The 27,853-nt window shown below is 42.3% G+C and overlaps 1 protein-coding gene across 2 annotated transcripts in view; it reads left to right on the forward strand.

The window, feature by feature from the left end:
* IL1RAPL2 (interleukin 1 receptor accessory protein like 2) overlaps positions 1-27,853 on the forward strand; it is a 559,437-nt gene that overhangs the window by 517,866 nt on the left and 13,718 nt on the right. For both annotated transcript variants that reach the window (XM_075259056.1, XM_075259057.1), the window contains 2 exons: positions 14,956-15,085; positions 21,477-21,622. In XM_075259056.1, coding sequence (XP_075115157.1) covers positions 14,956-15,085; positions 21,477-21,622 — 276 coding nt within the window. The remainder of the gene's footprint in view (positions 1-14,955; positions 15,086-21,476; positions 21,623-27,853) is intronic.

Consider the following 27,853-nt stretch of genomic DNA (forward strand, 5'->3'; position numbering starts at 1 on the left):
CCACAATGAGGAAATTTCAGTGATACAGTTTCATAGATGGTACAGTAGTATATAATAAGAGAGAAAACACATAGAAGCTCATGGCAGATAGAGAAATCCTAGGAATCATAGCAACTAAAAAAGAAAGAAACAAAGACATACTGCAGGATCATTTAGTTCTCTGTGCGGAGTGATGTTAATAATAATGATTAATAATAATAATAATACAGCCGACTGTGGTTGTAGGACACGAGGAGGGGTCACAGCATGTGGATATAACAAGCAGAAATTTTTCAGAGGTGGGGGACATAGTCAGCTATCATGATACATGTGGTAGTTCTTGGTAGGTAGTGCGATCTCCTGCTCACAGCTGATAGTTTGGTATCTTGCATCAGCACTATTGTCCTTTTAACCACAAAAAATGCCCCAAATGTCCTTCATCACAAGCCCTCCTCCTCCTTTCTTCTTACCACTGTGTTCTACTGCCCCAAAGAAGTCTGAAACTATCCAAGTATACATGGTGCTGCTCTCTTGCCAAGCTTCCATAACTCCTGGGGTAGGTGGGTGATGGTAGGTTCCCAGGCTGTAGCAGAGTCCCACGTGTCCACAGTAAAAGAAAGAATTACCAGTCAGCTGTAGCATCTTCACACATCAGCAATAGATGCCAAAAAATCATCTCCTTGAAGAAGTCCACACTTCCATGAAGGTTTTCCTCCATGCTGTCCTGGGGGGATGGTAACAGGCACATGTGTACACACAGGAAACCAGCTGAACCAGGTCTTGTCATTGTCCATGCTTTACAATAGAAACAAAAGGAACAAAATACTCCACAGGGTCTTCCATTCGATTTATAGTTGCTAATTCATAGTGCTAGTTTCTTGGTTACAGGATTCTTGAAGATACAGAGAAAAAGAGTGAGAAAGGAAAGATAAAATTTGCTCCCAGCTTGGAGCACTGCATCAAGGCAGCCAGCCACTCAAGGGGGCGGCGCCAAAAAAAAAAAAAGGTAACTCTCTCGTAGAAAGATATCTCTGTAGCATCACCTAGAAGTGCTAAACACAAAAATGGCAGCACTCCATTGGTTCCAAGTGTCTTTAGTCCAAGTAGTGATGTTTCGGTCCCAACTGTAACCATTCTCAAGCGAGAAAGGTTAATCAAGGTTCCAGTTGGGATCAAAACGTCGCTACTTGGAATAAAGACATTTTGATTTTATGGAACCAGTGGAGTGTTGCCATTTTTATTTTTAGTCTTTATAGTGGAAGTGGCCATTTTCCTTGCATTGGCATCCAGATTATACATAACTGTGCTTCTTTGGACTTTCTACCTCTGTAATCTATAATTGGCTACCCTATAAGTCAACGTCCCACCCTATAAAGAGCCATGAAACACGGTTATCTGCCATAACAGAGACCCCTATATGCTCTGCTTCCAATTTGAGAGTGCCTTCCAAGAACCATAAAATTATGGTGTCTCATATCTGTACAGATAAGGAGCAAAAGACGAGAACTATTCATCAGATCTAGAAGGATCAGTGGTGCCATTTTTGGAAGACCATCCAGAGCCACAAGTGTGTGCTGAAACCAAGCACCCTGGCCTGACTATAGGAGAGAGCAATGAGAACAAGCCAAGAAACTTGTCAATCGCATCTCACAGAGCCGGATGACTTCCATGACTACTTGACTAGTCGGACCGTGACTAGTAAAATGGGGCAATGACAATTTAAAAGGGTTATACAATTACTTTTTGGTATCTGCAAGTTTATTCGCAAGTATGATAGGAGAAGAGATTATATGACGTTAGGACTGCTGGGGCCTGTTTGCGGTTGAAGATGTTAAATCTCATCCAGGGGGCGATCACACTTGCGCCCCTGTCCACCCACCATGTTTGCGTCCTAATTCTTGGAAAGCCTGGATAGGGGACGGCTTGCCGGTGGTCAGTTCATTTGAATGGGTCTTTAAAGCAAACCATCAGCCTCTCCATGGTGAAACCGTTTTTTTGCACAGGAACGTGCAGGACAGTGTGTCGCTGGGAGGCAGGAACTCATAGAAAACTATTAGGGGTCCCTCTCCCGGCATCCCGTGTAAGCTGGTCCAAAGTTCATGGGTAAATGTCGTGTGACTGCAGTGTAACTCTACCTGCGTTTTTGTATACATCATATTGCGAGAGAGGATTTGTTCCATGACAGGTTCTCTTTAAATTCCATCTTTCTGAATTGCATATTTATAGCATATACTGATTAATTAAGGTTTTTACTGCTCAGTATATAAAAATAGATTTTATTTTTATGATATTCTGGTTATTGGTATAATCTTTGTCTCTGCAGATCCTTCAGGCATATCGCACCATAGCACTGCTTACTTATCATAAAACACAATATGGAAATGACTGCACAGGGATAATTCTTTTCCAAAGATTGGTAATTGGGTTGTGTTCATTTTCATATCAAGGAAGTTTGTGTATGTTGATCTAAAAGGTTTCCCATCTCGTAGCGGCACAATGCACAGAGCCGATCCAGACTGACTGCAATGTTTGTTCAGCTGTGATAATTAAGTATCTTGTTTGAACAACAATTCGCATTATGGGACAAAATGTCAAATTTTTACGTTCTTTGATCTGGAAAAGATGGAAAACACGCCATGTTTTCATAGACATTTATTAACTCCAAAATAGGATGGGAAGTTTTAGTGGTGACCTTAAGGAGGATCTCTGACCCTTCTTCCGTACTCATATTGGAAAAATTCTAATTTTAAAAGTTTGTAATTAAGATTTTCTTTAACCAAATACATGTCCTTTAACCTTTTTACTTTTACCTAATTGACTCTACGTCTAATACTCCAGACCTGGCTACTAACCCTTCCGCCGTCCTTAAAATTGCGTATAAGTAGAGATGAGCGAACAGTGAAATATTCGATATTCGTTTCGAGTAGCCCCTCAATATTCGACTACTCGAATCGAATATCGAATCCTATTATACTCTATGGGGGGAAAATGCTCGTTTCAGGGGTAGGCAACATTCGATCAAATTGAACTTACCAAGTCCACAAGTGAGGGTCGGGCTGGATCCTCCAAGAAGTCTTCTCCATGCTGCGTCCCCGCGGCGTCTTCCGGCTCTGAATTCACTCTGCCAGGCATCGGTCCTGGGCAGAGCCAACTGCGCATGCCCGCACTACAAGAAAATGGCCTCTTACAGTCAAAGCGGCCATTTTCTTGTAGCACGGGCACGCGCAGTCGGCTCTGCCCAGGCCTGATGCCTGGCAGAGTGAATTCAGAGCCGGGGGATGCTGCGCGGAGAAGACTTCTAAAGGTAGGAGAAGAATCAGTGTTGATTGGCCAACTGTATAGCATTCGGCCAATCAACACTGGTTCTGCATCGAATCTTTCCATTAGAATAGCGAGTAGTATTCGATCGAGTACGAGTATTTCGAATACCTTAATATTCGATCGAATACCTACTTGATCGAATACTACTCGCTCATCTCTACGTATAAGGCATTGAAATAACTCAAACAAGGTTTTCCCTGTTTTACAGTATTTTTATGTGCGCTACTGTATCTGGCGGTGCACTGGTGAAGACTATGGAAGACAAGCACTGCTATTGTTTTTTAGCTGCTAGGTGTGCCCAAATGTCTAAAAAAAAAAAAATATAAAAAATAAAATAAAATTGGAAGTATTCAAGGAAAACAACAAAGAGGAGAAAAGAAGGGCACTTGCAGTTTGTTAACTAAAGGGACTAAATAATGCAAATAGGGCACATGGGTGAGTGGTGGCAGTGTTAGGCTTAACTCTATAAAGTGTTTTGCAGCGAGTAGACCCTTTATCAGAGACATTTTGCTGAAAGCCGCTCTACCAGTATCAGAAACCTTCCTGGAGGTGTCGCCAGGAAATTAAAATCCAAGGTGAAACATTTGCCTGCAAACTGATTGGAGCATCACTATATTGACCAGAACCTATACTACAAATGGTGGCACGCATTGCATATTTGTGATAGATCCTAAGGGATATCGATTATAGAGTCCAGGGATCCAGACTGTTGCATTAAACTAAAACTTTATGTCCTCCAAAACATTGGACTCCATAACCGCTGCATGGCATGCTCCCGGCTTTCAGCTCTTGACTCTAAGGCTGGGTTCACATGGGGATTTTTGGACCAGATTTTGATGCAGAATCTGGTCCAAGAATACTTCTCCCATTGGCTTCAATGGGAGCTGTTTACTTCTTTTTTCCGCTATCAGTTTTGTGCCGCTTGCAGAAAAAAGAAGCGACCTGCCCTTTCTTGCTGCAGATTCCATGGTGGAATCCGCCATTGCGTCCACGGCGCGACGCCTCCCTCCCGAGTAGGCCCATTCATTTGGGCCTAATCCAGAGCAGAATGCCACGAATGGATGCCGATGCAGTGCAGTCTAGCCGTTTTTTGGAATGGATTCTGAGGCGGCATCCACGTCAAAATCCGGTCCAAAAATCCCCATGTGCACCAGGCCTAATAGTCCCTGTAGCTGTTTAGATGTAAATAAAAGATCTCTACAAGTAGCAATAAAAGAGCACCAGTGTTTTAAAGATTAACAGGGATAAGAGCAGGGTTATAAGAATGAATAGTGGTGTCCTTCTTCAATTGGTCTGCTATTTAGGTCTATCTTGGTGCAAAATAAACAGGGGTGTAGCTATAGGGTGCAGTGTTGGTCACTACCAGGCCCTGGACCATGATGGACTCCAAAAGTCCTCTTGCTAGATAGAATATTTTAATATTCTAAATGTCACAAGGTAAGCAGAGGCCCTATTACAGATTTTGCATTGGGAGCTTCAAGTTACGCCTTTGATCATAAGGCACTGCTATCCACCTATTTCTTACAGGTCATGTAAAACGTTACCGTCAACAAGTGGTCTCCTATGTAACCCTGGGAACTCCAGATCAGCCCCTTGCTCAAATGTAGACCAGAAGTGGATATTTTCCCTCTGAGAATTGTAGGCCATTGAGCAGCTGGTGGATATCTTAGTAGTTATAATCAGTAGATGACAATGTGTTACGTGCTGGTGGATGTATTAGTAGTTCTAACCATTAGACTACAGTGGTGGTAAAGTCTATTGTCAAGCAGTATGGCAGCATTGTTTAGCCGTGTCACCAAAGAATAATGTTAACTGGGTCTCCCAAGTCTCACCAGTTGAAGGATTATCCATTTGCAATTTCAATACACCATTCCTTTGTACTTGGTTTAGAGGTGTCCATCAGTAGCTTTCTACCTATTCAGGATACACACGTGCCCTGCCAAACCGAATGTTCATATGTATGGGGATCTTGTTGGGGTGAGCTGTTGACCAAACAGTTGTAGGTCCATTCTGTAGATCCTGAAACATTCATTAATGGATAGATTTTTCACTTCAGCTACAAGTGTATACTGGATATAGTCCCAATAGAGGGACTTTTGGGATGTATTAAGTCCCCTGCGGTGGATCTGTAAAAGAATTAAAAACATACGTGTGATTTACCCCCTACCCATCACTTAGGGTTACACAACAGCAAGGAACCCTTGATCAGCTTGGTGTCAGGGGATCCTTCTAACAAGATGAATTGGCCAAAGCAGACAATTCCTCTGAAACTACCTACGTAAAGGTAAAATAAAATCTAAATATAAGTCTATAAACTGAAATGCCAATCAATATTTACATGACCCTCTGTAGATGTAACATTAAAGAAGCTTACAGGAAATTGTCAGTCTTCCTCCCCCGGAGCGGTTTGCGGTTCTCTCCCTGCGACACTATACGTGCAGCTTCCTATTGCCTTAGGGAACAGTAAAGCTTCTAGAGGTTATTCATGTTCATCCTACTTCACTTTGCAATAGGCGAAAGTTAATGCTTAGAAAGGTTATTCTTCCTTTATTCAGCGCCCAGCGTGATGTGCTAAGTAAAGGCATGATGCTGTCACCGCTGATAGTCCAGATATATAATGTTCCTTTTACACATCCGTATAAATTGTCCACTTCCATTAAAGTCAGATATGACGCATACACCCACGTTCAGCTTGATCGCACGGGGACAGGACACTCACCGTTCTGTGATGTAGGCACTTGTTATTTTATCGCTCCCATCGATCTAATAGACCATAGAGAAAAATGTTTGTTCCATTCATACACAATAAATATACAGTAACACTGTCCCTTAAGTCTCTGTAAAGTGAAATAATGATGGGGCTAGCTTAATGTGAACTTACATTACCCAAATTACTCAAAGAGGAATTCTAATCCTGCACCAAAATCACATACTTTGTCCCTAAACAATGTACTTTCTAATATGACAAGAGTATAAGATAAGATAAGATAATCCTTTAATAGTCCCACAGTGGGGAAATTTCAGTATGTTACAGCTGCATAGTAATACAGATACATGATAATACACAGTAAATATTACAGAAGTAGTAGACACACATATGCTGAGAAAGATATGCTAGGAGTCCATAGCAGCTTAGGAACAGAGAAGAAAGAAGGAGGACATTCATAGTCATTAGTTCTCTGTGCGGAGTGTTTTCCCTTGGTCTGATGTAGATTATACAGCCTGGTCGCGGTTGGAAGGAAGGACCTGCGATAGCTCCTTCTCACACTTGGGGTGAAGCAGACGGTCACTTACAGTGCTGCCAAGTCCCATCGGGGTCCCATACATGGGGTGGGATTTGTTCTCCCGCATGGAGGTCACCACAGACAGTATCCTTCTGTCACCCACCACCTGTACTGGGTCCAAGGGGCTCCCCAGGACAGAGCTGGCCCTCCTGATCAGCCTGTCAAGTCTATTTCTGTCTCTGGTTGATATACTGCTCCCCCAGCAGGCCACACCGAAAAAGATGGCTGAGGCAACCACAGAGTTGAAGAAGGCCCTAAGAAGTGTCCCCTGGACTCCGAAGGCCCTCCGAAGGCCTCCTGAGCAGGTAGAGTCTGCTGTGGCCCTTTCTGTGCAGCGCCTCCAGGTGATCAGCCCAGTCTAGTTTATTATTGAGGAGCACACCCAGATACTTATAGGTCCTGACTATCTCAATGCATGTCCCCTGGATCTCCACCGGGGTCGGAGCACCATCAGTGATAAGGCCGACTATAGCAGAGTCATCGGAGTACTTCTGTAAGTAACAGCTGGAGGAGTTGCTAGTATTGCTAGTGTACTTGTAGTAGTGGGATATAGCATAGGAATCTAGAATAGGGCTACAAGCATTGGGATATAAATTTCCGAAAGTTCCCACAAACCTACAGCGGCTTATAGACAACATGGTATACATTATAGATGGACCCAGTCATGGAGATCAGATAGGGGGACGTTACCATAGGGTCCCTTATGGCCAATTAGATGAGAAAACCACTGCATTTGCATGTAGCCTACTCTCCAAAGAGATGCCCCTAGTGGCAGCTTGGAGGCTTAGTGATTACACGAATACTATTTACTAATACACTTGTGTGCAGATGGAACCAAGATTACAGGGGTTCACACCATTGAGTTGACGGCTGTATCCCTATATACCAAGATTAAAGGGGTATTTCAGTAACAAGATATAGCCTTCTTTAACTCAAATGCGATAATGTGTTTTAAGTCCACAGTGGAAACCTCCAGAACTGGGTGAAAAAACTCGAGAAGTCGAAAAACTATATAAATTCACACAGCGGCACACAACATAATAAAACAACACAAAACTAGAGATGAGCGAACAGTAAAATGTTCGAGGTTCGATATTAGTTTCGAGTAGCCCCTCAATATTCGACTACTCGAATTGAATATCGAACCCTATTATAGTCTATGGGGGGAAAAATGCTAGTTTCAGGGGTAGGCAACGTTCGATCAAATTATACTTACCAAGTCCACGAGTGAGGGTCGGGCTGGATCCTCCGAGAAGTCTTTTCCTTGCAGCGTCCCCGCGGCATCTTCCGGCTCTGAATTCACTCTGCCAGGTATTGGGCCTGGGCAGAGCCGACTGCGCATGTCCGCACTACAAGCGGGCAGGCGCAGTCGGCTCTGCCCAGGCCCGATGCCTGGCAGACTGAATTCAGAGCCGGATGACGCCGCGAGGAAGCTGCACGGAGAAGACTTCAAAAAACTGGAGAAGAACCAGCGTTGATTGGCCAACTGTATAGCATTTGGCCAATCAATGCTGGTTCTGCATCGAACTTTTACATTCGAATAGCGAGTGGTATTCGATCAAATACCTACTCGATCGAGTACTACTCGCTCATCTCTACACAATACCACATAGCAGTGTCCACTTAGATGCTGCAATGTTGTCTTGAAAAGCTGGTCCTCTGGTGACACACACATCTGGACATGCCCAGCCAAGAGAGAAGGTAAAGGAGGACACATATGTATATACATGGTTTGGTTTACTCCCACATGGTAATTTTGTAAAAACAATGTGTGCCATCATGCATGTGTAAAGAATGAATAAGGCTTTCAACTTTTAAGGTCTGCGTGTCAGTAAAGGTCAGATGGGATGAGCAGCTTTGAGATCTTGTGCTTTTCAATATTCTAGTCGGGGAACGCAGCAGATAGGAAGTATTGTACTTTATTGTGTTTATGGGAACGCTCGTCAAACTTATGACATATGGTAGACTTATGCATCATTTATATAACTTGCTAGAGCCAGGATGACTTTGTTGCTTTGTTTCATTTCTACTTGTTTGGGTCAAATGTTTAAAAGGACTTTCATGTCATTCCCAGTGAGTGTTCTCTCTTCTTGGTTTTGACCTATTTCTTTTAGAGACTGGTGTTTTTGACATGTTATAGTCTTTTCTTCAGAGGGCCATAGAAGACACAGATGTAACTTCAATTCTTGCCTCAAGCATTGAGATGCTCATTCATTTGTGATAACAATGTCCTGTCTGTGATCCTTGTGTAATGTTATTTATCAAGAGTTCTAAAACTTCGGCTACAGCCAGTTCAGCATCCTGCCCTATTCTGCCGCGGAGTCATAATCAGCACTGAAACGGCAGCGGATAACACCACACGGCTAAGCTGATTGAATGGGGCTATACAGGATGCCGACCCACAGACACAGCCTCAGATTTCTGCTGTGCGCTCCACAACAAATGTACAAGTCTGTAGTATGAAAGGAAGTCGCTATATACTGTACTTTTACTATACTAATTCGCAAATCTTACAAAAAAATTTTTTATAAATATATTACAATTATAACCCACCAGTTGCCATATCCCAACCCGAAAGGGAGGAGGTTTTCCTTAATGTTATTTCCTTTTTTCCTTATGTCACCAGGTCTCAATGCCCCAGTAATATACCTTATCTGATTCTGCCACACTGAGCATTTTGGTGTTTTGTTCATGAAAATCTGTTCAGCCGTTCTCTTGATACAAGCCCCATTATTGTTTATGTAAATTAGGGTTGGTTATCCAAGTGGGTGATACCATTGCTTTCTCTCGGGGCAGTGTCTCTGTGTATTTTATGTCATGTAGTTTCCCTGTCCACTTGGTTAATAGACCATAATTGTTATTAGAGAAACAAAGCACCAAAAAGCTCAGAATCTCCGTTCCACATGAGGTACATAGTTACATAGTAGATGAGGTTGGATGAAGACATCAGTCCAAGTCCAACCTATAACCCTACAATCCCCTACAGAAAAAAAAAACATGAGGCTTATGCCAATTGCCCCATTTCAGGGGAAAAAAATTCCTTCCCAACTCGAAACCCTGGATCAGTGTGTCCTTATAATCTACTGTCCATAACCCGTAATATTGTTCTCTTCAAGAAAGGCATCCAGGCCCTCTTTGAACTTGCTCAATGAATCCACCATCACCACTTCCTTGGGTAGAGAGTTCCGTAGCCTCGCTGTTCTTACTGTAAAGAATCCCTCTATGTCGTCGATGAAACTTTCTCTCCTCCAGATGTAGAGGATGTTATGTCATTGAGCGTTTAAGACTTGCTAAATCTAAGCCTTACCTGCCTAACACAACATCTCGAACACAGAGAACTTACAGTGGGTATGGAAAGTATTCAGACCCCTTTAAATTTTTCACTCCATTTCATTGCAGCCATTTGCTAAAAGCAAAAAAGTTCATTTTATTTCTCATTAATGTACACTCACCCCAGCTTGAGAAAAAAAAAAACAAATGTAGATATTTTTGCAAATTTATTAAAAAAATAAAACAGAAATAACTCATGGTCAGTATTCACACCCTTTGCATTGACACTCATATTTAGCTCGCATGCTGTCCATTTCCCTCCGATCCTCCTTGAGATGGTTCTACTACTTCATTGGAGTCCAGCTGTGTTTAATTAAACTGATTGAGCTGTGAGGTGTGTGCCTTTCCTAATCACGTCCACAGTGCATGTCAGAGCAAATGAGAATCTTGAGGTCAAAAGGAACTGCCCAAGGAGCTCAGAGACAGAATTGTGGCAAGGCACAGATCTGGCCAATGTTACAAAAGAATTTCTGCAGCTCTCAAGGTTCCTAAGAGCACAGTCACCTCCATAATCCTTAAATGGAAGAAGTTTGGGACAACCAGAACTCTTCTTAGACCTGGCCGTCCAGCCAAATTGGGCAATCATGGGAGAAGAGCCTTGGCGAGAGAGGTAAAGAAGAGCCCAAAGATCAATGTGGCCAAGATCCACTAGGGAGATGGGAGAAATTTCCACAAAGTCAACTGCAGCCCTCCACCAGACGGGGCCTAATGGCAGAGTGGCCCGAAGGAAGCTTCTCCTCAGTGCAAGACATATGAAAGCCAAAAAAACACATGAAGGACTCCCACTCTATGAGAAATAAGATTCTCTGGTCTGATGAGATGAAGATTGAACTTTTTGATGCTAATTCTAAGCGGTATATGTGGAGAAAACCAGGCACTGCTCATCACCTGCCCAATACAATCCCAACAGTGAAACATGGTGGTGGCAGATCATGTAATGGATGTGTTTTTCAGCTGCAGGGACGGGACAACTGGTTGCAATTGAAGGTAAGATGAATGCGCCCAAGCACAGAGATATCCTGGAAGAAAACCTCTTACAGAGTGCTCTGGATCTCAGACTAAGCCGAAGGTTCACCTTCCAACAAGACAATGACCCTAAGCACACAGCTAAAATACAAAGGAATGGCTTCGGAACAACTCTGTGACCATTCTCTGTACTGACTGTAGGTGGAGAGCAGAGAGAGCTAGGCGCAACATGCAGCCATATCTACAGTATGTCAGATGCATCAGGGCAGACAGCTATGAGAAGACATTGCTCAGATTCTACTACATAAAATTTAGTCAAAGCTGCCCATACCTTTTAAATCTTGCGCTGTATTTCAGATTCATCCTTAAATTTGGAATTTATTTGGAACTTATTTCTAAGTAATCCGCACTATACTGACTGACAACTCCTGTAATGCTTTGGACTCATACATGTTCTACATCAGAGCATTGTAGAGCCTGTAAAAAGTACAGCACTATAATATTTATAGATTCTAAAAATATTTAAAAACTATTAATGAAATAAAATAAAACTGCAACTCTCAGAATGCAAATTGATATTGCATGTTCTTGGCAAACAATTGAATGAAATGTTAAATTCAGAACCGCTAGATGTGTATAAATTACATTTGGATAGATTATATTTGCTTTACATATTTCTACAAAAATAAATTTATGTATGAAAACATCTACAATCATTTGGATTTAACTTTAGGGGATGTCAAGGTAGCAGTTGCTACCAGGCCCTGGAACCTGAAGATCCCTCTGCCCCATATAATATACTACTATTATAGATAGCACATGGTAGATGAGGGCCCTGTTAGAGGTTTTGCATTAAGGCCCAGGAGCATCAAAGTTCACCTTTCTCTCCAATATCTTTAGTAGGACATTTCACCAACAAGTCTAGCTCTTTATATCAATTAATGCATGCTGCTCAAGTGATTGTGTAATTTTTTTCTCTAGCTCCACCATTCCTGAGCAATGAATGCTCTTAGTTTTGGTACCTAATATGCTATTTAGGCTCTGTACTGTAAGGAGGGCGGTGTCAGGCCGGGGCAGACAAGGGGTGTGATTCTGAGCTCTGACACTGGCTGCCTCTGATTGGAGCTCTGAATCACACCCCTGCCGGACACTGTCTACAAAGCTAAAGTAGCATATCAGGTACCAAAACTAACTGCACTTGTTGCTCAGGAAAGGGGGAGCTAGAATGAAAAACTGTGCTGGAATCAGTGAAGTGACTCCTATTAAATTGGTGAAGGTGGAGAAAGATCCTCTTAAAATTGTTGCTACAATTAATAGTATGATACTGTATATGGGGATGAAGAGGGGGGGGGGGAATTCTTTGGTTGTGAGTCTGTCCAAAATACTTTTTGGATTGTAAAAGTGGAAGAAGTTTCCTTCCATCTCTTACTCCTTTAATGGTCTTTCTGCTTTTGATTTAGCTGATCCTTTGAAGAATACATTTGGCCCCGCAGGGTATTTGTTTAAAGAAACTTAAAGTTTACTTTATAGTTAAGGATGCTTGTTTGAAGAGACTCCTCTTCTTATTGTAACATGTAGAGGTTTTGCCCTTGTAGCTTTGGAGGTTTTTTTTGTTTTGCCAATTATCACATAAGTTGGAAAATGTCTCTTCTTGCCAATTATCTCATGAATTGTTGAACACTTCCAGGGGAGAGATCAGAATGGGTTGCATGGTCTTTAGAATCAAATAAACCTGAAGTTAAGTTTACTTAGATAAGTAGAATTTCTTTTCTTGTAGTCCTATACATATATTTGATGGGCCAAGAATATATCATTACATGTAAAGCATTCTGGCTAGAATTGGATGAATATGGAGTAACATAGATGTAGACCTTATGGATGCCATGGGACCCCTGGAGAAAGAGAGCCTAGCCTATGTTGGCTATATCCTTTAGAATCTCTGAGCAGAACCTACACGGACTATACCAAACAAGCACCAAGTCAAACTAATGTTTTATAAGGGTATCCTGGTCATATAGCAACATGTTACAGCATCTTGTAGCCTCCAAAATAATATGCAACAAAGGTATCCTGGTCTTTACCAACGTCCATAGCATCATATTTTCTTTGGCACTGGACAGATGCCAACCTGTAATAGGTTAATGTTAAATAAATATCTAACCATCTAATAGGCAGCATCTCATCGAACTGAACTAATTTCTATAAAGTTTTGTGGGAAAAGATTCAAGTCCAGTTGTGTGTGTGTGTAGGAGCATTTTTGTAATATACTTAATTAACCTATCTAACTTCCTTTCAATAGAAAACAGGCTCTTACGTTCCCTCAATGCTCTAACTAAACATCACCAGGGACATTCTGTCCCGTACACCTGTTCTCAATGTGGAATGTAGAACCGTAGAATTTGTCAGGGGGGGAAGGGGGGTTACTTTTTCATTGAAATACCATGCATGCTCAGTCAATTTAACAATGCCTTGTTACTTTGATCACACTAAGGGCCCCTTTACACGGAGGATACGCTGGCTGAATCTGAACGTTCAAGATCAGTGGCGTTTAAAACCGGTTCCATTGCTTTCTATCGGAGCTGGCATACGTGTGCTCCCCATAGAAATGAATGGGCTGCTTTTTCCCATTCATTTCTATGGGGAGCACGCGTATGCCGGCTCCCATAGAAAACAATGGGACCTGTTTTAAACCCCGCTGATCTGGAACGTTTACACGTTCAGAATCAGCCAGCATATCCTCCGTGTGAAGGGGTCCTAAGATGTATTATAATAAAATAGGGCTTAAACTGTAGATATGGTTTTTATTTTAAGGCCGAGGCCTCATGTTGTGAATATGCAGCATTTTAGTGGATCTGATTCTGGCTAATCTCATCCACACGTTGCAGAAAACAATCCACAGCAGAAATGCTGCAATTTTAACAGTGCTTGTGTTTTTGTAAATCACTGTATGTTTATTATACCTAGAGAAATTCTGGCATTTTCCATATAGGTATAATACAGGCAAAAACTCTGCAGACTGTTTAAAAACACTGCAGAACAAAACACGACGCGTTTCCAGCACAGTCTTTTCTGCATCATATTTTGGCTCTGGCTCCCTATGTGGGGGCCTTAGCCTAAAAAGGTTTAACTCTTTAAGTTATTGATAGGTGATGGCAGTCTAAATGGTGCTGAGACCTCCAGCGATCCCAAGAACGGGGTTTAATTCCCCCATTCTGCTGGAATGATGGGCCAAGCACCCTGTTAATACAATGATTCTCTATAAGAGAATGCCAAAGATAACTGATCATGACCCCTTTAAGCAGTCATTAGTACACTGAGATATCTCATTTTGAGAGATAATACGTATATGTGATAGAGGGGATGTTGAACCCCCTTAAGGATCATGACTTGGGTACAACTACTTCTGCACCCCCTATACCTCTGCCCCTGCTGATATTGTATCGTTGTATATATGCAGTATGGTTAAACAAGGGATCCGTCTCAATTATTCTTTCTGCATTCCACAACCCCTGCAGATTTGTCACCGACAGGCATTGACTTGGTTGAGTGACTTCCAGAATATTAGCTTCTTTCTTTACATTTGTTTTATATTCAGCCCATTTTATTGGGTGTTTCTGATAAGCGCTAGCAGGTATGTTCCTCAAAGTAACATATTTGCTTTTCATAAAATTCAGGCCATTTATTTTTACTCTTCATTGTGGAATACTTTTTTATGTCTTTTATTTGCTTCTACTGTGAAAAACAAGCAGCTGGTTGTTCGGGTCGTAGACCTGTGGCGGTGCTAACTTATGTTTTGGCAGAAAAGGTGAGGAGAGTTATATAAAGTAGACTTCCTAAAAGAGAACGGCATTGTGCCCTACATAAAAATTATACAGCTGTAAACTATAGAGGACACAAAGGCGCGCCGATGAAGTGACTCCGCAAACGTGTACTTTAAGGCCAGTGTATGTATATTGAATGTGTCAACCCGCGCCGAAAGTGGCGGCTGAACTTTGGCAAAGGCTGTAATTCTGTTATCAAATAACCGGTGGGCAGAGGCACTTAATGTATTTTCTATATTTTTTTTTTTCCTCAGGCAGCCCACTCAGTGTATTCTGTAGAGCCTTCTTTGGATTTAGTGGCGAGTCCGGTCCCATGATCTACTGGATGAGGGGAGAGAAATTTATTGAAGAATTAGAGAATCATATTAAGGAAGGAGTAATCCGGTAAGTGACATGCCAGCTCTTATAGTTCTTGTGTACAGTTCATTGTGTATGTTCTATATACTCTACATATACAGTATGTGTTAGGAGGAGCAGATTGGCGGATTTTGGTTCCGAGAGTGATGCGGGAAGCCACGTCACAATAGGACCAAAATGCGCCTGCCTCGACTGTCACGGCTTCGCCCTCCAGAGTAGGCTCAAATGAATGGGCTTAGTCCGGAGGGTGCTGCCGTGAGCCGGATGCCGCGGAGTCCACCTAAAGAAAGGGCAGCTCGTTTCTTTTTTCCGTGAGCGTTAACATGCTGCTCACGGAAAAAAGTAAATTGGCGGTCTACATAGAGCTCCATTGTAAGGGGACAGATTATGACGTGGATTCAGTGCCATAATCCACCCCCTCTTGCCCCTGTGAACGGGGCCTTTGAATGTCTGCCATATCCAATTGTGTCCAATATGTATTGATTAATATACATAAGTTCTATTGAATGCAAATGTGAATCTATAGCAAATTTTTAGGCTTCAACTTTGGGGTGAAACAGCCAATTTTGCTTGGGGAAAGCGGTGACCAGCAGATATAGCATGATATGGCGGCCATTGATTCATTTGACAGATGAATAGCTTCCTTCTAATAAAAGGACAGCTCAAGTTCGCCAGATTAGGAGCCTTTCTGGGACATAAATTGTGTTCCCATACGCAGGACCTCCTCTATGATGTCTATATGCCTTAAAGGGAATCAGTCAATAGAATCCAGTATATCAACCTGGCCAGTGGCGTAACTAGAGTCTTGTGGGCCTCGGGGCAAGCTTTTGTCAAGAGCCCCCTACCTCATCCCTACAGTGAATTCTTGATAGTGATGGTTGCGGTAAGGAGTTTAATCCACTTTAGTGTGGTTAGGGTAATCTGTGGGTCTCCTTGGCTTATGGGCCAGATGGAAGCTGCAATCTCAATACTGATGCCAGTGCTTATGGGCCCCCTAAGGCTCTTGGGCCCGGTGCGACTGCACCCTCTGCACCGCCTCAAGTTACACCCCTGAACCCGGCCATAACTTATGACTTTTTTTTTACCACCAGAAAAGAGTTGAGGAATGGTAAGTTAATTCCCCCAGGATATTTAGAGCTCAGTGTCAGCCATAAGACTCTCCACCTACTAAAAATTTATTAAAGATTTAACCCAGAACTTTTGACCTATTTATGGTATAGAAATCTGCGCTCAGCGGTGGTCATCCACTTCAGGTTACCGTTTTAGGAATTGTTTTTGTTGTCGGACAACTACAGTGTCATTAATATACAATATCCAAAATGTTACTTTATATCAAACCGAAATATTCAATAAGGATAAAGTTACTCTTGTCTTTAGTCACATGAAACACTGGTATGTCCAATTATCTGGCAACCAGCAAGAATATTAAGAACTGTATAATCTACTTTTATTACTATTTTACATGTATTCTTTTATTAGATTACTCTCCAGGTAGACGTAGAAAAACAATTTAATCGATAGAAGAAATGAAACTCAGTTGCTAGTGTGATCACCAAGGCCATATAAAGCTTAGTCATTAAACAAAGGGGACCAAGTGGGAATTCTACATATAAGAGCCGAATATCTGGATAAATGGAGAAATCAGGTAATAGGGAAAATCATACATAGGAAAATCAATTTTCGCTGCCACCGTCAGCAAAAACCAATACCAATAGGAAGAGCAAATGGTGAGGACAAGTCTTAAACGCAGTAGAAATCCAGTAATTGGCTGTTTTGTAAAGCTAAGGCCAAATGTGGCAGATCTTTTTTGCTAATCTGCCGAAAATCCATAATGAATCTGTTACTAAATCTACATGTGTTACTAGTGTATTAAGCCATGCAAAAAGAAACCTACAGTGAAAATTTGTAACAAATCTGCAGCAGAATTTATATGAAGCAGCTTTGAAATTCTGTAGTTTGGCTTGAATCCTAAGGGTGTGTTCACATGGAGGAATTTGCTGCGGATTCCGCCCCAAATCCGGAGCAGATTCCTCCCGAAATCCGCCTACCATTCAGTGGAAGGCAGAGATCACAGTAGGATGTGGAAAAAAGAAGCATCTTTCTCAATCTTGCAGCGGATTCTGCGGTTCGAGAAACCCTCCTGACTAGACCCATTCATCCGCTCCTAACCAGGAGCGAGATGCCGCGACGGAATGCTGATGCATTATATCGGTATCCTGTTGCGGCTAGCCCGTGCGAAAATGCAGTCAGAGGAATTTCCTCTTAATTTTCCGCATGTGAACATACCCTAAGTGGATTTTCCAACGCCATTTTGAAAATCCCACCCACAAGCCTTGTCCTTTTAAGGCTGGGGCCCCACGTGGCGTTTTACAGTCACTATATAGTGGATGGGACTCTAGCAAATCCCATCCCCACACTGCGGGAAAATACTCGCTGCGGACAAGCTATGATTCTCAAAACCATTGTGTTTTTGGAAATCGCAGCATGTCAATTATACCTATGGAAACACTGGCAATTACCCTATAGATATAATAGAATTACAAAAAGTCCGCAGAGGTTTCCTCTTTCTGTGAAGATTGCTATGGGAAAAACGTGATATGTTGCTGCCACAGTTTTTCCCGTAGCACTTGTTTGCTGCGTCCCGCTATGTGGGGCCTTAACCAATATAATAGTGGATTTTTGAAGCAGAACCAGCACAAAAAAATCCATAATGTATGAATCCAACCTAGACACCTGCTTTCAACTTCTGGTATTAGGAATTAAACCATTGGAACTGGAGTTAGTTCTAAGGTGCAACTAGTGCACCTGAGCAATGAGAGAGGGATCCTTCTGTCTCCTGGTCATCCTTTCTATGTTGCCATTGGGGAGCAAACAGATGTCATCATACCTGTGACCTAGTGAAGGTTCCTAGGCCCACCATCTTCCTCTTACACCCTTCCACATGGATATGAGTCTCCAAACCTACACAGCAGAGGTGTTTGGAATCTCATGTATATACGCAATTACACTTAGTCATTCTGGCGCATCTTGTGAGGTTCCATGTCCCAAAGTCGATATCAGGTATTGCTCACACCTATTTTCTGTGTGGTGAACAGGTCACAAAATGGAATAAGTAGTGTATTCTTTGTTTTTTGTGGCACAATAGGTTTTGCATGGGCGTAACTACCAGGATACCAGTGGTAGCAGCGGCCACAGGTCCTAGGACGTTAGAGGGCCTGGTAGGTGTTTTTTTTTTTTTTAATTTAAGCAGGAGAGGGGACAGGTAAGTGAGGCTGCAGGCCCACCCTCCCCACAAACACTACTATCCTTACACTCTGGTGTCTTTTCAGACCCCAGAGGCTCAGAGGAGGTGAGGGAATATAAAGAACTATGTTACTTACCTTGCCTTTGGGCCTGTCCGGTGATGTCACGTGGCCCAGTCCAGTGTCATGATGCATCAGGTGGCCCCAGGTCAAATGTTCACCTTGGGGTCCTACCTTTCCCACTGGTTGAGGGATTCCATTTTCCATTCTGCTTGAAAAATGTGGAGAGAAAAGTTATGTTTTCAGGACTTTTCTCTCTGTATTTTTCGGGTAGAAACCTGGTGGACCTCATTATAGTCTATGGAGTCCTTGGCTAATCGATTTTTAAGCTGAGTGGGTTTCCGCAAAATAGAAACCCAAACGCTAGTGTCAACTTACCAACACGTGATGTAAAATCAGACTAGACATTCTAAAGATCCTCCATCTTTATCATCCGGCATCGGCCACCGTGATAAATCTGGTGCAGTTTAACACGGTCTAGTGTAAGTTTGCACGGTCTTACTTTTGCACACTACAATAAGGATAAATCTGTCCCATTGTGTGCATTATACTTCTGAAGCAAACTTGATTGAACTCCCTATATTTCTAGAAACTTAAGAGCCCCTTTAGTTTTGGAAATATCTTAGAACTTCTTAATGCCTATTTGTGGCTTTCAAGTTTCTTTCAAGCATAAATGAACAGTAACAGATTTGCTCTGAAGCACGGAGCTTCAAGAGTAGTATGTGTAAAAGGTCAGAGGATAGAAATAAACCAGCGCATTGATCCCTGATTATGGAAATGTCACTTGTAGAACACTCCGGCTCTTCCTTTAATGATCAAGGAAATAACAATATGTCTTCAATTGGAAATGCTATAAGGGTTATAATGCCAGCCAGCAAACCTGCAATGAAGGATCGGGCATTTAATAGCATCACTTCCTCCACTGTAATCCTCACTTTCATAACTGATCATCTAAATGTTTCTGGACCGCGCTTCAATGATCCTGCAAATAGTAATAATAAACTCTACGTCTATCCAATTAACTGAGAACCACATGTACTGCAAACATTGTAATTATGCCGGAAAGCTCCAAGTAACGCGGGCGCTTAATGAGAACTTCAGATGATACATTTCACACGATTGTACTTTTCTTCTTCTTGTTTTATCGAGAGTTACTCCCGGATGTTGTGATGATATTGGAAGGTGGCGGTAATGGGAAATGGACAAACTGAGCTTAATTATTCTTAAACTATACGTGATCATTATTTCTTTCCTCTCATCTGTTATGGAGATTGTGTAGACATGTATCCCCAACTACGATTATGTGCGGAATGGAAGGTTTATGTATTAATGGACTGTCATGTAAAATCAGGATGAAGATGGGATAGATGGATAATGTAATATCGCCATATTATTATGGGATCTACTAAGGCTCTCATCACATTTGGTATAACCATCTGACACAGTTTTGGATCTGTCTCATGGTGGATGCCGATGGTACACAATAGACCCCCATTAATTGCAGATGGATTTTCACAGTAATTTTACTCAATTAATGCAGCATGCAACTGAGACAGGTGTGAACACAGCTTACGGAACAAAGTACACCCCATTAGTCTAGGGCCACATGGCAACTTTGACTGTGACTACCGTTGCACGACCATCGTCCCGCCATTCCTTCACCAATGTAAGTGAATAGAGTCACATGGAGACCCTGAGGGTGATATGACTGCGACTTCTAGTCCCAAACAGATTGAGCACTTCTGTATTCATAATGGAAGCACCCGTGGAGTCATAATGTGACGCCATTCACTTACATTAGTAAAGGCGTTACAGGCAGACTGTGCGATGAGAGAGACAAAATCACAATGTAGCTCTCGCCTTACTGAAACATAATTTTAAGATTTTGGGTTCCAGTGCAGCATATGTAGCAGAACCCCCTCCTACCATGACTCATTTACTTATAATACTGGTGTCTTGTGTTTTGTGAGTGTGCCTTTTGGGCCCTATAAGGGCAACAGGGCCAAGGTAAGCTTGTGCATCCCCTGTAACTATGCTGCTGATTAGTTGTGGCCAAGTGCTGCATGGATATTAGGCTCTTTTCACACTGCGGCTGCAGAGTCCCTTTACTGTATGAACCAGACTATTGTATATATTAAACATTTGTAACAACTTCTATAAAGTAACATATGTCACATATTGGATATCAGGTTTCAGAATTAAAAAAAAAAAAAAAAAAAAGCATACTACATGGTAAAGTTTTTCTTAGTTTTTTATTTTTTTAATCGAATTTCTCTGCATAGAGTCGAGCAGTATGTCACACTATTATCTATCTATCTATCTATCTATCTATCTATCTATCTATCTATCTATCTATCGGACCTTTTACCACCTCTAACAAGTCCAGCTCTTTATATCACTTAATTGCTGCTCCACTGATTCTGGCACAGTTGGAATTTTCTCTCTAGCCCCCACTATTCCTGACTAATCAGTGCAGTTAGTTTTGGTGCCTGATATACTATTTAGGCTCTGTACTGTCATGCTGGTGGTGTCGGGCAGGAGCAGACAAGGGGCCCGATTCTGAGCTCTGATACTGGCTGCCTCTGATTGCAGCTCTGAATCACACCCCCTGCCTGACATCCAGACATCAGGCACCAAAACTAACTGCGGTTGTTTCTCAGGAAGGGTGGAGGCTAGAGAAAAATAATTCCAACTTCTCCAGAATCAGTGAAGTAGCTTCTATTAACAGATGCTAAGACCTGGATTGGTGGAGGTTTTTGAAAGTCACTCTTCAAGAAAAGTTTCCCAAATTCACAACCTGTTAACCCCTTTACACAAATGGAGAACTGTTGGACTCTACTAAAATCCCATTGGATCTATTAAGAGTTAACTTGAATGGTTTAAATGGCTCTATTATGAAAGGAAGGTGTCAATCACATATGTAATCTAAGCCTTAAATTGTACAATGTGATTGTTGCAACCATAATAGACCATGCATTAGTTTTGCTGTCCTGAGATCCCAGCTGCTTCGGTAACCAGTTGTAATATATGTTGAAGTGCGTATATAAATTGAGTAGTGTGTCATTGATGTTTCGGTATAATCTGAGAAGTTACGGTGATGTATCTCTTTGGTTTAGGCTACTTAGAGAACACCTTGGGGAGAAGGAGGTGGAACTGGCTCTAACATTTGATGCTGTACAAGAAGGAGACCTGGGTAACTACACCTGTCACGTGGAAAACCGGAATGGCCGCAGACATGCTAGTGTCATCCTGAGGAAGAAAGGTATTGACCTTAGTTTGTAATTAATGACTGGTTTTCTGCTTAAATTTTTTAAAAAAAAAAAAATCACAAAAACTATTTTTTTTTCTACAAAACGTGATTAAGACCCACATTTTATATAATAAAACTTTAGGTATCGGGATGGATTTTCATGCATTTTATGTAAACATATTCTCATTTTGTCCCTGAAATCATCTCCAAAATTTCAGCCACTAGGGGTCTTCCTCCTTCCTAATTTGCTGTTCACTCCATGTCACTAGGGAAGGTCTATCTTTAGTTATAGCGCACAGTCCCCATAGACTATAATGGGGTCTGTGTGCTTTAACTGCACAACGCTCCTCCTAAACACTCTCCTCCTGCTACTCGTGGACTTGGTGACTCTCCTTTAGTCGAATAGTGGTTTCCCCTGAAACAAACATTTTCCCCCCATAGACTATAATGGGATTTGATATTCGATCGAGCAGTCGAATATTGAGGCTCTACTCGAAACGAATATCGAATCGAATATTTCACTAGTCGCTCATCTCTATTAAATTCCTCTTCTGTTGTCAATCACACTAAGTAGTTTTAGGGCTCAGCCATTATCGTAGAATATATTACAGTCAAATACGTCATTAGGAAAAGCTTGAGAGGATATGACTAAAAAATTTGTTTAATAAGAGAAGGGACATGGCAATGCACATGGCTTAAGAGATTTACATATAATAAGCCCTCCTAATAACATTAGCCAAAATTCTGTAATTCACTGAACAGGTAATTGGAAATCAGTTAATTAATCCAGTCCGTATTTGGCTACGGCTTTATGCTAGATCTACTTAACTTCTAACTTCTATTGAATTACAAGATTAGCCGATTCCATGATCCAGCATATATAATATCTAGTGGAAGTCCAGATAGTAAAGTATTTGAAAACTGATCATGTGGAAGTAAAGATTTCTGGAGAAAGAGGAGACAGGAGGATGCAAATTCTCACTGAATAATATCATGGCAGCCATTATTGGGTTATTTCACTGGAATCCTGTCTTAAGACAGGCTTGCACATTCCAGTGAGCGCCCTCTATTGGTTTGCAACACTGAGGCAGCAACTGTCTTCCTAATTACATCATGGAAGGCAGATTTGCATATTCTTCCCATAGTTCCTTGCAAAGTGGAGTGCTAAAGGCTTAACAAGTCTGCACACACCTATATGGTGGTCTCTCCCTAAGGAGTGACATTATCCCCCGAACCCTGTCTAAGCCTCTCACCTCTACCAGGTTATAGTCCTCTCTACATCGGGCTGAAGAGATCCAACCAGATTGAAACAGCTGTCCTCGATTGAGAGACTATACCTGGTATTAATCCCAGCGTCATTGCTAAACAAAGGCCTCTTGGAAGGTCGGGCATGAGGCTAAAGGGAGCAGCCATTATTGGGTTATTTCACTGGAATCCTGTCTTAAGACAGGCTTGCACATTCCAGTGAGCGCCCTCTATTGGTTTGCAACAATGAGGCAGCAACTGTCTTCCTAATTACATCATGGAAGGCAGATTTGCATATTCTTCCCATAGTTCCTTGCAAAGTGGAGTGCTAAAGGCTTAACAAGTCTCCACACACCTATATGGTGGTCTCTCCCTAAGGAGTGACAATATCCCCCGAACCCTGAATAATATCATTCAAGGGAATATATCTTCTCCCCACAGCTTATTGAGTTGTCGCGACCTTGTTACGGGGCACATTACATTGATAAATTATATATCTTTGCTATGAGAGTCTCTTTTGTAGATTTGGAGTAAAGCAACTTTCAAGTCTTATACATTTGAGGCAGATTGTGGGGGTTCATCCATGGGATCATTGGGATGGGGAATATCATAGCGGTGGGATGATCAATTCTCACTGCATGGGGCCATGACCGCAGGAGGTGCTAGGGGTCAGAAAAGTAAGGCCAGTACTGAAGGCCCAACCCAGTGCACCAATCTCCTAAACTGTAAGATTTCAAAGTTGTAGTTCTCCAAATCTACAGAAGTGACGTGTATAACAGAGGCATGATGTTTATCTCTGTAGCGTGCATTGACAGTAGAATATGCCTGAGGATGGTAGATTGGGTGCAGAAAAACATTTTGGAGAGTTTGTTTGGCCCCAGGGATCTATAGAAATCTATTGGCCCATACTGTACATCTGGGGCCCACTAATGTTATATGGAGGTGCACAAAAGTTGCTCATTGATTCATAATCAGAAAAAAAAATGTCACGTTTCATTGTATGCTGTAATAAGGAGGTACTATCTAAATTGTTCAAGCAACTACTATGACATATGGACTACTACAAACCCCGAGTCAGGATTCAGTAGAGGTAAGAACCCCTGTGAAGGAAACTTCCAGAGAACCATGGCTGAAAGACTGTCTACCTTTGCCAATGACTCCAGAGGAATCTTCCTCCTCACACACACACTTGCACATTTGGCCAGGGGTGAACCTTCCCCTTTCGCCACCCGAGTTGAACGACAGAAAGCCGCCCCCCCCCTTCCCCCGAGCGGAGGGGGCGTGGATGAGCGGAGGGGAGGGGCAGGGCTAAGCGTAGGGGCGGGGCTTAGCGCCATTCGCAGGCAGAGAGCAGGCACGGAGATGACCTGCTCTCTGCCTGAGCGTGAGGGGAGGCTGCCGGAGCAGTGCTGCTTCAGTGGCCTCCCCAGTCCACCGCTCGGTGCTAAGCCAGTCCAGGACAGCTTGTCCTGGACTGGCTTAGGTAATCAAAAATGCCGCCCTCCCTGGGGCCCTGACATAGTGCCACCTGAAGTGCTCGCTTCAGGTCACCTCATGGGAGGTACAGCGCTGCATTTGGCCAAACCACATACACGGGAAGACATGTCTTCTGACAGCTTTTAGAAGGGTTTGGGCAGGGAAATCAGGTCAATGGACTGGATTACCCTAGGATCATGGGGCCTTAGGCTATCTAGTAGAATTTGTATTAGGAAATGTGCTCCATTAATTCTAGATAATACCTCTTAGGGCTCGTTCACATCAGCGTTGCCCTCTCCGTTGTGCAGGTTTCCGTTTCCTGCATAAAACAGAGCAGGAGACGGAAACCTGGAGGAGTCTTTCATACCCATTCATTTGAATGGGTGAGAGAGATGTCCGGCCGTGAGAGGCGGTGAGCGTTTTGCGCTCTCCACCGCGAAACCGGGTTTTTTAATCCGGACACAGAGTCGGACATGCAGTACTCTGTGTCCGGATTAAAAAATCCGATTTTGTGGCGGAGAGCATAAAACGCTCACCGCCGCTCATGGCCGGACCTGGTCTGTGCTTTCCGTCTTCTGGCATGCAGAAGATGGAAACCATAGAACGGAGACCCTGAACGCAGGTGTGAACCTAGCGTTATATGGTGCCTTACAGTGTCCCATTGGTTACACCCTCCGGGGTGTGTACAAGACCATAGCCGGGCTACAAATAATTCAGTAACTATGAGGCTGAACCGTAATATTTCCAATTTATAGAACCTTTTGGTCAAAGATTTAACTAAAAGTTTATGCTTGTAATGAGAATGTAGGAGATGTAGAGAAGAAAAGAAAAAAATAATTTCTGGCAGATCTATTTCAGATCAGGTAGAAGGTTACAAATATTCTGCTTTGAATAAGATGAGAAGAATTGTAACTGGTAAGGATATGTAAAGCGAGAGAGAGGTGAATCAGAAACCACCCACTCACTCCATTTATCACGTAATTGACAGCAGTGATGCATGAAGGTTTAGTCGTCTGCTCTGGGATTAATGATAGGTAGCTGGTTATCAACTGTGAGTTCTGGTAACGATGATGCTTCTACTGAGTGCAGGTGCTAAGAAAATACCAAGGGTACTTAATGATGATCTTAGACAGTATGCAGAAGGAATACAGCAGCCAGAGAGGAATCCAAAATCATTTTTTACCAGTAAAGTAAATAATTATCCAACATTGAACAAAACTGCATTGAATTTATGTTTGTGTCCGATGCCAGGAGATCCTTAAAAATGAGAGAAGAAAGCAACTCTCATGGTGAGCCGTATCACTACCTGGATCGGATAGCATCCACATTTGGAGGGTGACTATAGAAACCTTTTGTTTCTAGAGGGGTATCAAGAGACGACCCATCCTTGAGACAGACCATCAATATTAGGTTGCTAGAGTCCAATAGTCCAGGACCACCAACAGTCCGTTTTTTGAAGAGTATGTTGAGCTTTGGTAAACTCCACTTCCTCTTCCTAGGGTTGTAACATTGTGCCCATTCGTCACATGGCCATGTGAATTGCGCCACGAGCATGGTCTCTATGCAATATATGGCACTGTGCTTGGCAAGCAGTGAAGATTCAACAGTAATAATCCAAACATGTTGAATCTAGAGATGAGCGAACAGTAAAATGTTTGAGATTCGATATTCGTTTCGAGTAGCCCGTCAATATTCGACTACTCGAATCGAATATTGAACCCTATTATAGTCTATGGGGGAAAAATGCTCGTTTCAGGGGTAGGCAACATTCAATCAAATTACACTTACCAAGTCCACGAGTGAGGGTCGGGCTGGAACCTCCGAGAAGTCTTCTCCATGCAGCGTCCCCTTCCGGCTCTGAATTCACTCTGCACTACAAGCGGACATGCGCAGTCTGCTCTGCCCAGGCCCGATGCCTGGCAGAGTGAATTCAGAGCCAGAAGACGCCGCAGGGAGCTGCACGGAGAAGACTTCTAAAGGTAGGAGAAGAACCAGCGTTGATTGGCCAACTGTATAGCATTCGGCCAATCAATGCTGGTTCTGCATTGAACTTTTACATTCTAATAGCGAGTGGTACTTGATCGAGTACAAGTATTTTGAATACCGTAGTATTCGAGCGAATACCTACTCGATCGAGTACTACTCGCTCATCTCTAGTTGAATCCCTTCTGATCAGATACTGTGGCCGCTTACAGGAACAGTACCCTTGTGTAAGCCACCACAGTAAAATGGCTGAATAGACATGTGCAATCGGTTCTGCCCAAAGCCCGATGGCAGAGCCGACTGCACATGCACAGAATTTAGATTCCGAACACAGGCTCGGCGGAAGAAGACTACACAAAAGTATGTGGCAGAGAAGCATGGCTGTAGAACATGGAGGTGTTGCTGGAGAGTCTTCAGGCAGCATAGAATCCCTTTAAGATAAAGTTGTAAAGTGCAACTTTAGAACTACTTTGTTTGCAAAATTGGATTTTTTTTATTTGTATAATTTAAATAAATTAAATAATTAAAAAAAAAAAAAATTGTTGTATTTAATTTTTATTGTTGTGTGTCTTCCGCTATATCAAACTGCAAATACATCCTGCACAGTTGGCTCCTGCAGTCATCTTGTAATCCATCTGTTCCCCAAGTTCTTCCTAATCTAGCAAATAAACATTAGCAAAATTTAGAAGACAGATGGAAGGGAGTACCACTGCAGGATCAGACTACAAAGGATTTGTTTGTAGTCTGTTGCCATTGAAACCCATAGCAGCTGTAGATGCAAAATAGTAGGAAGTTTTAAATCAATGCTATTTGCAAGAAGTTTGCTTTTCTTTCAATTAAGATGTATTGGAGCTGTAAAAAAAAAAAAAAGTTTGCAAAACGGACCTTCCCTTGAAGGGATTAATATATGAAGTTTATACCTAGGATTGCACAGGAGGAGACCTTGACATTTAATGTTTTCTTTAAAAGCTAGCACATTCTGCACAAAAACAATGCCGTGGCAAATGAAGGCGTTTGGATGCGGGGCACGTCATTTCCAAATGGCTTGTCAGATTAGATGTAATAACACCCTTGTTCTTCATTCAAAACATAATTAGCAGCAGAGGCCGAAAAAAGAAAGTACATTTACATGTACACCTGGCAAAGCGCGAGGAGCAAGTCGCTCAACAAGTATGTCTCCAAGACGCTGGCATTCTCCCACAGTCAACATGATCAGAGAGATGCAAATGGCTTGTTACGGCTCCCTGTATTTGTAAGACATGTGTTTATATGAGCGCTGATTGGTACTTATTTTACATTTAGTGTAATATGTGCGCCATATTGTCAGCAGCATAATCATTGCATAATATATTACACGGAGGAATAAATTAACTCTTCAGTTTCTAAAGACGTAAGTTATAAGGAAAATATTCCATTTTTATTCACTTTATTAGTACACTTAGGCGTTGGTAATTCGTTCGGGGAGTCCACATGGGGACCCTCCCAAACGGACTACTGAACGCATTGGCAAGCGGTGTGCAGTGAAAGCACACGGACCCC

This window comes from Leptodactylus fuscus, chromosome 11, assembly GCF_031893055.1.
Source record: "Leptodactylus fuscus isolate aLepFus1 chromosome 11, aLepFus1.hap2, whole genome shotgun sequence".
NCBI classification, from domain to species: domain Eukaryota; kingdom Metazoa; phylum Chordata; class Amphibia; order Anura; family Leptodactylidae; genus Leptodactylus; species Leptodactylus fuscus.